Source organism: Carassius auratus, unplaced genomic scaffold (genome assembly GCF_003368295.1).
Source record: "Carassius auratus strain Wakin unplaced genomic scaffold, ASM336829v1 scaf_tig00214575, whole genome shotgun sequence".
Lineage (NCBI taxonomy): Eukaryota > Metazoa > Chordata > Actinopteri > Cypriniformes > Cyprinidae > Carassius > Carassius auratus.
In genome coordinates this window covers 790,017-804,327 of record NW_020527719.1, presented here as the reverse complement: position 1 = coordinate 804,327, position 14,311 = coordinate 790,017, and the positions used below count along the sequence as shown (strand labels likewise).

The 14,311-nt window shown below is 37.6% G+C and overlaps 1 protein-coding gene across 1 annotated transcript; it reads left to right on the top strand.

The window, feature by feature from the left end:
• LOC113092409 (mitoferrin-2) lies at window positions 1-8,557 on the top strand. The gene is made up of 4 exons (XM_026258003.1): window positions 1-444; window positions 4,322-4,550; window positions 5,780-5,836; window positions 6,914-8,557. Exons 1-4 carry the CDS (start codon window positions 79-81, stop codon window positions 7,450-7,452), a joined length of 1,191 nt encoding a protein of 396 aa, XP_026113788.1. The 5' UTR covers window positions 1-78; the 3' UTR covers window positions 7,453-8,557.
• The last annotated feature ends 5,754 nt before the right edge of the window (window positions 8,558-14,311 follow it).

Genomic DNA, 14,311 nt, shown 5'->3' with positions numbered 1-14,311 from the left:
CGAACGGGACGCTTCCTCTCCCCGGTGCGCAGGCGGGAGAGGCCTGAGTTGAACACGTAAACATCGGGCGTGGAACGCATGATTTTAAAGGATTGGGTGCTGCAAATGGAAGCGGATGGTTTTGTGCGAAGGCGGCGGATGACAGCGGACACATCGGGCGGCGATGCCGCGGTGGCCGGGGCTTCCGCGGGTGCGGAGATACACTGGCTTGGCGGCAGATTCTGGGGTGTTTCCAAAAGTCTAGTCGGCACTTTGACACCTCGTATAGCAGGGGAAACGGAGCTTCATGTTGGACATTTCTATGGCTCCCAGGAGGCCAATGATTCCTCGGAACCGGACTATGAGGGTTTGCCCCAGGGAGCCTCCACCAGCACGCACATGTTGGCAGGGGCAGTGGCAGGAATCATGGAGCATTGCCTGATGTTCCCTATTGATTGTGTCAAGGTAAATAAACGCAGTTGTAAAACAGCAAGAGTTATATAAAGAATTCAGGTAACGTTAGAGTCAATGTGACCAGAAGGCCCATGAAAGATCCGACAAGCTGGCAAGGTCGAGTTAGTTCCCCTGTGTGATTTCCAGACTCTTTATTATAGTCTTCATGCTTTTGCAGACAATATAGTTTCCATCTGCTCCTTTCTCGGATTATAGTTGTTTGTCTACATACAGAAATAATAATTGCATTTCATATTCATAGCAGTTATTAAAGTTAAGAATCATTTTTAGTCATGTAATCTCTCCAGTGTAACGTTACTGTAATTCTGTCTAGACTGATCTAGTAGTAACTAACTAAAGTCCCAAGCATGCAATTCCACCAGCAACTGAATGCCTCGTTTTTTGTTTTGTGGATAGTGGTCTGACTGTATCCTGTGGTTTGGTGTGATTGTAGTACATGTGTGTCTGCGAGGTGTCATTATGAAACATGAACACGAGAAAGGAAGGTCACACGTGGCTTCTGCGCTCCTAAACCACGTGACCTTGTTGACGCTGCTTAGGGATACGGGCATGCGCATTGAGTTTGTAGTTCAAATGCAGTGCAGTCTCCTGAGTTTTGTTTTATAAAAACAATGGCAGTATATTACCTGGGATTGTATCATGTATTTGACAATGCGCAATAGCACGTCTTTGATATGCTACTAGATGTGTAACTACTAGACCGATTCTCAGACTGCATAACTGCATTTCCCTAAACAGGACACCTCACTTCATGTGTCATTGAAGCTGTTTTGCATTAGAAGTGTTTGCTGGATGTACTGATCAAGATGCCATTGGCAAACTGTAAGGAAGTATTACTTTGAGTGTTCAGCTGCTCTTGTCAGGATGAAGTGAAGGGTTCTTTAGAGACAAAGACACTTGTCCTTCACAGGTGTTCCCTCTCAAATGGGACAGTCCAGACTGTAATCCAAGAAAACACTGATCTCTTTTGTGTATTTTAACAGTTGTTTTATTATTATTATTACTGTTTAAATACATGGTATAAAACTTAGTACCAGCCTGTATGTAGGGCTGTTTCCTTGCTTCTGGACTGATTTCAATCCACCTCTTTATTTACCTGTCAGAGACCTCCGTTTTTAATGTATAAAGTTCAGCCCACATTTGTTCTTGTTGAATGTCTTGTTTGATTTGGAAATATGTTAGTGGTAACGTTGGATTGGAGCACTTATTTGTTGACTTTAATTGTAATCCGTTTCTTTGCAAAATATGGAAATTCCATGAGGTTGATTCACAGCAGTATGAGTGATGAGGAAAGGTAAAGCTAACAGTACATTCTGTTTACACTTAAGTCAAAGGTCAAGTTAAAACTCTGAACAGCACACAGTGTGGCACACTGCACGTTGTCGCTATTTAGAGAAGAGAATCACAAAGAAGTGTAACTAGAAGTAACTACAGCATCTGTACAGTCCATTATTCATTTATTTGTATTGGGGACAAAAACTTGATTTCAGTCCTTCCAAAAAATAAACAAATAAAATAAAAGCAATGCATTATACATACAAGTATAGATTACAGCACAGACTAAGTTGTACCTTTTTATAGACTTTTCTAAAAAAAAAAAAAAACAACTGCAATATAATTAAAAATAAAGTGCAGATGTAATTGGTAATTTACTAAAATGAGTGCAGTTATGCTTTGGTTTAAACCAGCCCTTCACCATTAATATAAAACAGCGTAAAAACCTTGTGTTCATTTAATTCATTTTGTAACATATTCCAAAGTTGAGAAACCTTTACTGAAGAGAAGTTTTTTTTTTTTTTTCCATGAAATGTATTTTTGTTTTGTTTTGTTTTTCTGATTATAAATTCAGATATCACCTTTGGGGCTTTATTATATAACCACACATTTTTATTATATAAAAACATGCTTTTTGGTATAGCAGCAGCGATGTTGTTTAATTGTTAATGTGACATTATCTAAGGTGACATTATACGATTCATTGTGGATTCTTTTGTTTAGTTGTAAACGTTGGCACTGTTGCTTCGTGTATAAAAAGTATATTACTAATTGTGAATCTAAATTAATTAATAAAAAAATAGGGGAGCTGCTTTTATGTCTTCCTAACCTCATAGTTACCACGGTCCATTCATTCATTCATTTAGGCCTTTAAAAATATAATATTTAATTCTGAAAATCTTTATCCAGTAATCACTAATGACAAAAAAAAAAAAAGAAAGAAATTGATTGGTCAAAAAGAATGGGAACTCTTTGTACTGGTAGTGTTTGTTTTGTTCTGGTCCCAGCACATTTTGCTCTCATAGCTCTTGTACATTGTTTTCTTGGTGGTAAATGTACTACAGATTCACTGTAAAAAAATCTAAAGTTGAGAAATTGTAAAAGTTCAAGGCACCCAGCTTCAGCAGATTTTTGAGTTTTCTAAACTTGTTTTCAGTTCATACAAAAAAAAAAAAGTTGCTCCGCTGAAGCTGGTTGCCTTAAACTACGTTTTCTTAACTTTTTTTTTTTTTTTAATAGTTTTTGAAGTACTGTACATCTTCTGGTTCCCACAGTCAGCAGATGTTAGAATTTTTTTTTTATTGCGTTTAAATTCTGGATATTTATCTTATAAAAATGCATGGATTCACTACAGGGGGCCTTTATTCACCCCCTGGAGCTTTGTGAGGGATGTTTTATTACAGATGTGTGCACTTTATTTCACGTCTTCTGAACTGTTGACAACAAACACCCGCTTACCCCATTGAAAGGCTTGGAAGAGCAATGACAATTTAATATAACTCCGATTTGATTTTTCTGAAAGAGGAAAGTCACGTACACCTAGGATGCTTTGAGGGTGAGTAGAACATGGAAATTTTAATTTTTGGGTGAACTAACCTTTAATCTCAGTAGGCTGTTTCCTGATAGAAATTAAATAGTTGAACTCCATGCATTAAAAGACCAGTTTTCTGTTTTGTACAAGACTCTGTTCCCTGGCCCATTTGGCATTCCCAAGCGTTTGAAGAGCAATCTTGAACCTTCCTGATGGAGGTTGTGGTCCCACACTCCCCTGTCATGAGGAACTGGCTTCAGATATGATTTATTGGCAAATATGATTATTTCCCGGGCCTTTTATTGGAAGTATTGTTTCCTTGCATGAATAACGTTTCTCATGTAGCCACAGCAGGCATCTTGAATTTCACCACATTGCAGCTGTCGTTCTGAACTAACGTTTTCAACCATGCTGACCATGTCAGTTCAAACATGACTTTTGTGGTACGTTCAAGGCCACAGTGTATCTGTGAAGTGTGTTGGGCAACCATTTACATTACTAAGAACTAAGCACATAGATTTTTCCACTGTTGAGTCAATGCCGGTGTTTCTGTAGAAGCTGGTACTGTTAACATGCATGTCAGGTGATACTGTAGATCCACAGGAAAAGCAGATTAGGTGGTTAGATTATGTCCCCGTGTGACCGTATTGCTGCAAACTTCAGTTCTGGTCTACAGATCCAATGACTTTGCTATGTGGCGTAAAATTCATAAATATTCACACTTAATTATTTTTTCACTATTGTGTGTGTTGCATTGGTTTATATTTTGTTGCAGGTTTGAGATAATAAATATTGCGTATAAAATATTTTCTAGCTGTGTGAAATGTTTTGCTGCAAATGTGGGATTGTGAATGTGTAATGTATTTATTATATATATATATACATTAAAGCTTTTTTTATCATTATTGAAAAATGTTTTGCCCTTTTTTTTTTTTGAAGAAAATCCACAAGTCCAAGAACAAATGTGAACTGAAAATCCCTGTTTTTAATGCCTGTATTTATACTAATAGTTTAATCTAAATAGTAGGGCTTGTAAGTTTAAACAATTGTTTTTTGTTGCAGACGCGCATGCAGAGCCTTCAGCCAGAGCCAGCTGCCCGCTACCGTAACGTGATGGACGCTTTGTGGCAAATCGTGAGGACGGAGGGAATCTGGAGGCCAATCAGGGGTCTGAATGTTACAGCTGTAGGGGCGGGGCCAGCCCACGCACTATACTTCGCCTGTTACGAAAGGTTGAAAAAGGTCCTCAGTGATATCATCCATCCGGGAGCGAACAGTCATTTGGCGAACGGTACCAGTTTTCCGGCCCATCAGTCCTACTAATTCCTCTCAGCAGCTTACCCACAATTCTAATAATGGCTTGAATTGGCTTAAAATATTCTAAAATCTTTTTTGCTTTTTCACAAGGCCTTTTTAACTTTATTAACATTTTAGTTGCAATGACTGTTAAAATTAAGTGAAGATCGGCAGTGGTTTAAAGCCATAAACATTCTGGAACTAGTTATTTGGCAGTGGCTGCGTTATCTGTATGAATCATGTATTGTCATGAACTCTTTAAAATGTCCTTCTAGTATGAGGTCAAGTCCCAAAATAGCCAAAACTGCCCCTCTCCAATATCATGACAGCAGCTATAAATATAGAAGATCATCATGTGGGTAGTAAATCTTTGAACGTGCAAAGAATAATCCACGTTTTTAATGATATACCTTCAGGTTGTATCTTTAACATCTGGCAAAGAATCAGTGCAAAACTTTGTTAAACTGAATTGCATTGCTAACTTTGTTGTAATACCTTTAAAGCTAAAGCTAATGTAATGTCACTACACAAACTTAACTGTCCATATTCTAATTCTAATTCTAATTAAAAATATTTTTATTATCTGTAGAGAAATTTGGGAATTGATTGCATTTATATTGTATCATTGCATATGTCAGATAGTGGTGTGATGCTGCTTAGACTTAGTTTTAGAGCTCAAAGTGGAAGTCGTTGTTGGTGTTTCTGTGTAGTGTCTGTTTTTTTTCTCTTTCCTCCAGGTCAGAGTGAAAGGGTGGTAAGTAACTGCTGGCATGTTACCATTTACCAGTAGATTTCACTGAAAAGGAATGAAAATGATTAGACACTATGATACTTCAGTGTGCTTCTGTAAGTTTTTTGAGTCATAGCTTGAAGGCAGATGTCTCATGTCCTGTTAGCACCTTGGGATTAAGATTGTAGACTCAGAAGCTGTAGCAGTTTTTGCTTCTTATCATAAAACAGAGACATGATGAGTGAAGTAAATGCCAGTATCCTGAACAAAAGACTCTTTCTCTCCTGACTTTAAATTCCCCAGAGTTTATCCAGTCAATCCTAATCTCTCTCTTAAATCATAGGGGGTATTTGGTGGCTGTTCAGGACACAGTTCTTGTCTGACTGTGATCTGATCTGTCTGTATAACTGATTGTTGTATTTTAAGTCCAGTGACTATCCGGTCTGTGTGCATGCTCTAATTTTGGTGCTAATGTCTGAGGGGATGTGTTACAGGGGCTGCTGGATGTGTTGCCACATTGCTTCATGATGCTGCAATGAATCCAGCTGAAGGTATTTTTGCTTTAATCTCTACTTCCTATAAAAAAATAATAAGATTTTAATATGCCATTCACTACTATTCAAACTTTTGGGGTTAAATACTTTTTAAAGAAATAAATACTTTTATTCCGCAAATATGTATTAAATTGATTAAAAATGACAGCAAATACATTTTATAATGTTAGAAAAGATTTGAATTTCAAGTAAATGCTGCACCACATGGTTATTTAAGAAAAAAAAAAATATTTCAAATTAACTTTTTTTTCTGGATGATTGGTGAGCATAAGAGACATTTGACAACCCAAACTGAACAGTAGTGTATGTTATTGTTCTACTTTATATCTGTATGTAGTTATATGTGTGCGTGGTAGTACCATCACCATGTTTTAAAGGTGAATAAAGGTCAGAAAGAATAAACTTTTACTTTAAATAAGTAAAAAATATGTTGCTAATTACTAGGGCTGCAATGATGAATATTGTTATATTTATTTAATTTAATTTCTCCGTTGTATTGAAAAATAGCATGTTATTCCACATCCTGCCCAATTTTCCTCTCCAAATAATAAAAAATGTAGTTGTTGCAGCCCTACTAACAAGAAAACTTTGACTCTCTTGGTCTGGAAGTTACTGTGTGCTCCCAGCCAGGAGATGGCAGAAAAGATCTAATTTCCTGGCACATTTCACCAAAAAAAAAAAACACATTTCCAAAAGACAGCCTTGAGGGAGCAGATTGTCCTTGTTCTAATTAACAGTTGTGCGATGTTGAAACAGTAGCATTAGCCGAAATTCCCAAGTGGGCCAAATCTCAGTCTGACAGCAGTGTCTGTTTCTGCACTCTTGAGGCTCAAGGTTAATCAGCGCAGGTGGCAGACTGAGACCTTGCATAGACACCTGCTCTCAGTCGCCTCGTCTGTTCCCTGCAGACCGCTTGACTGTAGGTCAGACAGGAGGCGCGTTTGATCCGCTCATGGCCGGACGTTTCTGCTTTGATCGGCCTACTGTATTTCAGTCATGACCTGGCTTTTTGCACTTGCCTAATGGTCCCCTTCCTGTCCTCATTTTTGTTTCCTGTCTGACTGTCTCGTTCAGTGGTGAAGCAGAGGATGCAGATGTTTAACTCGCCATACCGTGGCGTTCTGGACTGTATGCGTTGCGTGTGGCAGCAGGAGGGGGCGTTGGCGTTTTATCGCAGCTACACCACGCAGCTCACCATGAACATCCCATTCCAAGCATTGCACTTCATGACCTACGAATATCTGCAAGAGCTGCTGAACCCCCAAAGACATTACAACCCCTCCTCCCACATGGTGTCGGGCGCGCTGGCGGGTGCCATTGCCGCCGCCGCCACCACGCCACTGGACGTTTGCAAGACGCTGCTGAACACGCAAGAGTCTCTGGCGCTCGATTCCGTCAGTCAGAGCGGAAGACACATCACCGGCCTCGGCCATGCCTTCCGGACTGTCTACAGGCTTGGCGGCCTTCCCGCTTACTTCAAAGGCGTTCAGGCCAGGGTCATATACCAGATGCCCTCGACTGCCATCAGCTGGTCTGTCTACGAGTTCTTCAAGAATGTTATCACCAAACACCAGCACGAGAAGCGCAGGATCCAGAGGGACGGAGAGAAGTAAGCGCGCACAGCTGGCCTGACCTTGGCTTTCTCTGGCATAACCAACCAGATAAACACTCGAGCTGCAAAAGGACTGATTTAATAAATGACACGCACATATAGAGTCCAAACACTCATGTCTGTTTACTTCCATTCAGTTGGCATTTAATAGTGAAACTTTCCTGTATGATTCAACTATTAATCATGACCCAAGTTCTCACTGTGAAGGCTCAAGTTTTTGTTCACTACTTTGCACTTAACCCAAATTACACCTTCCACAAGGGGGCGTCAAATACCTCTTTAGACGTTTTATGCTAATTAGTGAGTGATCCTTCAAGTTTGTGGGTGGGGTTTAGAGCCTCTAGACTTCTCCAATTCCTAAACAGTACCTAGAACAGCAAACCTGAACCCTAATTTTTGTTTTGTTTTTATATTTTCCCAACCAAAACTAATACGCACAAGTGAAGACATATCTGTACATTCAAATTGGGATTTTAAACATCATTAAAATCATTGTTTATGGATGAATGTAGACCTGTACAGTAATTTATTGCCTCCACTGGCTGAATAGCACTCAGAGATAATGAAAGATATCTATGTTAGAGGTATTTTTGTAGTATTTGGCCGGTGGATTTTTGTCAGCACTTGTGGGAAATGTTCCTGCAGTTGACCCAAAGTTCTGAGATGGTTGCCCCTTTCATAACTTCTAGAAAAATTGTTTTGAGGTCTTTAGGGGACACTGTATATAGATCTGTAACAGCTTTAGGAAGACACACAGTCCTTCAGGCCAACATTAGTATTATCCAGTCAACAATGCCTTAGACCTGCAGATCACATGACCGGAGTGTCATTTAAAATTTAGATTCTGATTTAATCTGTTGAGGTCCTTTTGAGTAATTCAGTGAATATAGAGTTGGTCATTTGGAATTATTTCTAGATTGACACTGCAATGTACTTTGGTTTGCTCTGAACAGAATTTGAGCTCTAGTGTTTGAGAGTTTCAGCTGAAACGCACCTGGCAGTTGAACATGTGAAGAGTTTCATTGATGGAAATTTGATGGGCCGTTCCTCAGCTTTCAATAAATTAGCAGTGCAGGGATTTCCCTGGCTTGCAATGGCTGATGTCATTCTGAGTTTAATTATTTATTCATACACTTTATTTAATCATACTATAATTCAAGTTTGGAGTTAATGGAATGTTCTGGATTGACATTAATTTCGACTGGTATGTAAAAAAATAATCACTGCAGTATAATGCACTAGCTCTGTGTGTTTTATTTTTTATTTTTTATTTTTTTTTATAAAGAAGCCTCTGTCTAACCAAGGCTTCATTTCATTTGATCAAAAATACAGTAAAAAAAAAAAAAATTGCAATATTACAATTTACAACTTTTTTTTTATAATTTAAATGTTTTAAAATGTAATTTATTCATAAGGTGGCAAAGCAGAATTCAATAATCAAGCATCAATAATCAAGTCTTCAGTGTCAAGTGAACTTTTAAAAATCATTATAATATGTGCTCAAGAAACATTTTAGTGTCAGTTTATTGACTGAATGGGAATCTTGCCTTGTAAAGCCAGGAAAATTTTTAATTTATAACTTTACAGCCCCCCAAAAATTGTACTGGACAACTGAAAATTGATATAACTATTATAAAATATGAATAATTGATATAACTGCTTTAGCAATGTGCATTCAAGCATTAGGTTTATGCTGTAATTGCTTGCATCACAAATTTCCAATTAAAGTTTTACTGTAGCTATCCTCTATTTTTAGAAACTTGTTTCTTGTTAATTACCTCCTAGGATGATTCAGTTAATCAATGCTCAATATCTCAAAAGCTATCTATCACATAGACTGTAGTGCATAGAAAAACAATGATAACTGGAGTTCATTTTACAAGAAAATATTCTTCCAGTCTTTCTAGTTCAAAAGTTTCTATTTAAGTCAATGTGTTACTTGCCGTCTCTGTGTAATTATTTGTGGTAAGTAGGAAAGTAAATCCTACACCAGATTTTTTTCCAGTGAACATGACTTCGAGTAATTCCTCTGTGGTCTGTGGAATTCCTCTGCTGGTGTCCTCGGGAATGAAGGAGCAGCACCTCTAAGTCGTGAGAGCTGAAAGATCTCTGTTGGTGGCAAGTTCAGTGTTTGGTCTAAGACGCAGGTGCGCATGTGACCTTTGACTTCAAGTTTCCAAACAATTGCTTGGAGTGTGGAGGAGATCTCACCTGCCTGCTAATGTCTGGACAAGAGGGTTAAATGTTTCTTCTTTTTTATGTCAGCAGTCTTTTAATGTGGCCTTGCAAGTATATTGGATACTCAAAACCACACTGTTTTTCAAAACCAACTTCACTTTTTTGTGTTTTGCTTTCATGCAACTGGTGTCAAGGTCAGACTTTATTTTTTGTAGATGTATGAAGTCAGTTGCCCTCAAGTTCACACTGGTGCAATATGATCATATGAACTATATTAACCATTAACTTAGTATATACTGTATTCATATAGAGAGAATGAACGTAGAAAATGAATATCTTTATTCAGTAAGGGTGCATTAAATTGATCAAAAGTAACAGTAAAGACATTTATAATGTTGCAATAGTTTTCTCTTTTAATGCAGTTCATTGAACTTTCTATTCATCAAAGAATCTTGAAATAATCCCTGTTTCCATGAAAATATTAAGCAGCAAATGTTGTTTTCAACAATAACCATTTATAATAATTGAACCAATAAAAATCGAGCAACAAATCGGCATATTAGAATGATTTTTGAAGGCTCGTGTGACACTGAAGACTGGATTAATGATGCTGAAAATTCAGCTTTGCCATCACAGGAATAAACTGCTTTTTAATATATATATATATATATATATTTCACTTTAAGTTGAAATAAAATGTCACAAAATCACTATATTTTTGATAAAACAAATGCAGCCTTGGTGAAACATTAGAGACTTCTTTCAAAAACATTAAAAAACCTTTTCATTTTTTTTTCATTTTTTTTTTTTTTCAAAGTTGTAAATTAAGCAACAATTGTTGGAGATGAATATCCAAAAAGCATACATTTATTGTAAACATTTTCGAGGAAAATATTTTAAATGTTTTCCGGTTTGATATTTTACATGAATACAACAACATGCATTTATTTTTAAGTGTTCTTCTTAAATTTTTATTCTTAAATTTTCAGACGTTTAGGGATGCAAGTTTTTTTGTTGTTGTTGATTTTTTGGTTTTTGTAAAAACCTAGCTGTCACAATAATGTCCTAATGATGTAACAGGTAAGTAACAGCATGCTGTAGATGATAGGGTTCAGAAATTCCTCTTTTTTCCTCTAAAGGTATGAGAGAGAGCAGATGACAGATGAAGAACCGTCAGCCGCAGGCTCAGCCAGCTGAAAGTGAACTTGACAGTCGATCTGCCAGGTGGACTACATGTAATGGAGCCGCACATGGACGTCGCTGCAAGTCAGACCTGATTCAAATGCTCAAGATGAGGGGGAAAAAGTAAAATGTTCTAAATGCATTTTCATACTTGCCAGTCGATGACTGATAAGAATGCTCTAAAAGTTTTTGAACGGTGTACCTTATTTATTTTTTGGGATTTACCTAACTTAGAATGTCAAGGTGTTGTTGTCTTTAGTTTGCACTTATTCGATTTGAATACAAACCTGACATGGAAATCAGGTCTGGAGTAAAATTTTCTATCCTTAGATGGCTCAGTGGATGCACAGGTCTAACGTCAGCCCTGCCTCATGGGATTCATGTCCTTCAACTGACTTTCTATTATCCTGTTTGCAAGTGAAAAAAAAAAACACATTGGAGGAAGTCATTTGCTTTTTGGAAATGGTCTGTATCGCCTTTAAAGCAATGCAGGATTTTACGCTCCTTGCAACATTAGAGTCACTGAGAACATTGGGTGTAAACACGTGCACCAAATAAGACACAAAATACGAAATCTGGGTGGTTTGCTACTGGTTTAATTTGCAGGTGCAAGATGATTTTTTTTTTTAATGCAGTCTTTAAGCACGCTTCCAGACACATACTCTTGTCAGGCAGACATCTGTTCAAACAGGGAGCGTTAATGAACACTCTTTGAATGTCTGAGAGTGTGTGATGGTGTGTTTCACCCCGCCCTAGCATTCGTTTATGCCTCTCCTCCCATCCGTGTCGCGGGTGGCCCGCACAAGCTTGCCCACAATGGTGCTGATGAGCCTCTTCGGTAGAGTCTGTAGGGGATTAGGACTTTAGGAGGAGGTGTTTATGGTTCCTGATCCATCAGTGATCAGCCCTGCGCAGTTCTTTAAGGAGTCAGAGATAGTAAATTAGGTATTTGTAGGGAATTAGGTGATGTTATTGTTGTTTTAGAACATGTACCTGGGTTGATGTTTGATCAGCTGAGTCAGAGAGGGACTTGGGGTAGTTTCCTAAGTGGGAAAATGTGAGAAAGTGTGTGTTGCTTTAGTCGCTGCACTGCTGACAGACAATGGAGTGTTTGCTTTCTCTTCTAACGTTAATAAAGAGCCCTCACGGTCTGGTAGAGGATGTGTCTCGTGAGACACTTGTTTGTTTCGGTTTTTGCAACACACACACACATGCTCAAGATTTGATGGTCAGCGTTTTTGCATTCACTGAAACAAACCCATGACCTTGGTGCCATCCACAGGAACCTGCTCCAAAACTGAACATAACCCTGGCTTTATGTTCTGTAAAAGTCACTGAGCAGTGAAGCTTCTCATTGTTGTGTTCTTTCCCCACAGTGAGGAACTCTAAATTTCACAAAAGACTTCAAGCTGTCATTGATGCTTGAGGTGGCAACTCATAAACTTTTTGGGAAGTGGTGGATGGAATGCGTGACATGACTCAAAATAAAAATACTGTAATGTAATATTCCCTATTAAAAATAAACATGCTCCTTTTATATTTCTGCTTGAGTAAAAGTTGGTGACAGTTCAATAGGAAATCAGTTGAAAGCATCCAGTCAGCCCATACAATTAGTGAATGTTAAATTTATCAGTATATTGTAAATATTTGAGAAAAAGGTTTATTGTTGTATCTGAATGTATTAGTCTAGATACAGAGTGATAGGGAGAAAATGGGTGAAGCAGATAAATGTTTTCAAGGTTCGAGATTTTTATTTGTCACAAGTTACATAAATATACGACTAGCAGTGAAATAATGGTCTGGCTCAGTAGACTCCAATGAAAGAGGTAATACAAAAGAAAAGAATACTTTTTTTACTGTGTGGCTTTCGATTGAGTTTCTAAATAACAAAGAATAGCATGTTTTAGCACAGCAAAAAAAAAAAAAAAAAAAAAGTGAGATATGCTTTAGAATGTAGGAAAATAATACTTGAGATTGGCTGCGACCAAATCATAGTTGAATTTACAAATGTGTTAAAACAAAATTTGAATCATTTAAATAAGTCATAAGTATTTATATAAATAATGATTTGTTCAGGTATTGTGTCTTGGAGAGCTCTCAGTTTTTCAGTTCTAAATGATAAAAAACATTATGTTTATTCTAAAAAACTTGTATTTTTATTTTTTTTGTATGTAAGATATAAGGACTATATTTTGGAATGTAGTAAAGGAAAGTTTAAAGGGTTAGTTCATCCGAGAATGAAAATGAGTCTATCTTCTACCCACCCTCGAAGCATACTAGGTGTACGTGACTTATTTCTTTCAGAATTATTAAATCGAAATTGTATTAAAAATTGTCCTTGCTCTTCCAAGCCTTTCAATGTGGGTAAGCGGGTGTTTGTCGTCAACCGTTCAGAAGAAGTGAAATAAAGTGCGCGCATCAGTGATAAAAATGTCCCTCAAATGGCTCTGGGGGGTGAATAAATGCCCCCTGTAGCGAATCCATACATTTTTGTAATGTAAATATCCTGATTTCAAACATAATAAACACTTTTTTTTCTCATTCTGCTGACTGTTGGGAACCGGAAGATGGAAGATGTATGAGTCTCACGCACACCTCTGGGAAACGTAGGAGCAAAGGAAAACCAGTCTCCTCTAGGTTTATTTTGAAATCCTCCAACGTTTTTCTTTACAAACCCTCGTTTTGTGCTTCTAATTCATGACCATCGTTTTGTTTTGTTCTCTCTCCGTGCTCGTCACTAACCGCAAATTTTCATTCTCAGGTGAACTAACCCTTTAAGATCATTAATCATTAAGATCATTGAATCAGTGAGTTGTTCACAAATGAATAATTGAATGTGACTTTTGAACTGTTTCAAAGGAGGCTTTAAAAAATGCCTCAAAACAACAATTCACATATGTATTGTGACTTGGAGTGATTTTTTTTTCTTCTCCTTCTTCTAAAGAATGGCATGTTTTCCTGGAATGTAGTAAAGCAAGTGCATGCTTTATGCTTTTGAATAAGATACTCTGATTTAAAAAAAATCATCAACAAAGAAAAATACTTCTTCCCTATTCACAAACTAATGATTGTTTAAGATGAGAGCCGTTCACCTTGTCTTCACTCATCTTATGCAGGTGTGATATGAAACGTGCTCTCCCTGAGGCTGACTGTCCAGCTTTAGCTGACACCTTGTCATTTCATTTGAACTGACAGCTGCCTAACATTAACCAGAGCCTTCTGTGCTATTTAAATGATCTGCAACAGACACTTATTGCAAGGAACATGTTTCCCAGTTGTGATTTATACTAAATGGTCTTCCATGATTGTGGCTGCGAGACCACTTGACAGTGAACTGTGGTGGTCATCTTCCTGTGGCCTTTTATAGAGGTCTCCACCTTTGTGTCTCTGTAAAAGCACACAGTCTTTCCTTATCTAAATTATTTAGTCTAGTTGTAAATTCCTTTCAGCATCAGTGCTATAATGCAAATTACTTTTTTAGAGGCTAGAGCTATTTTATG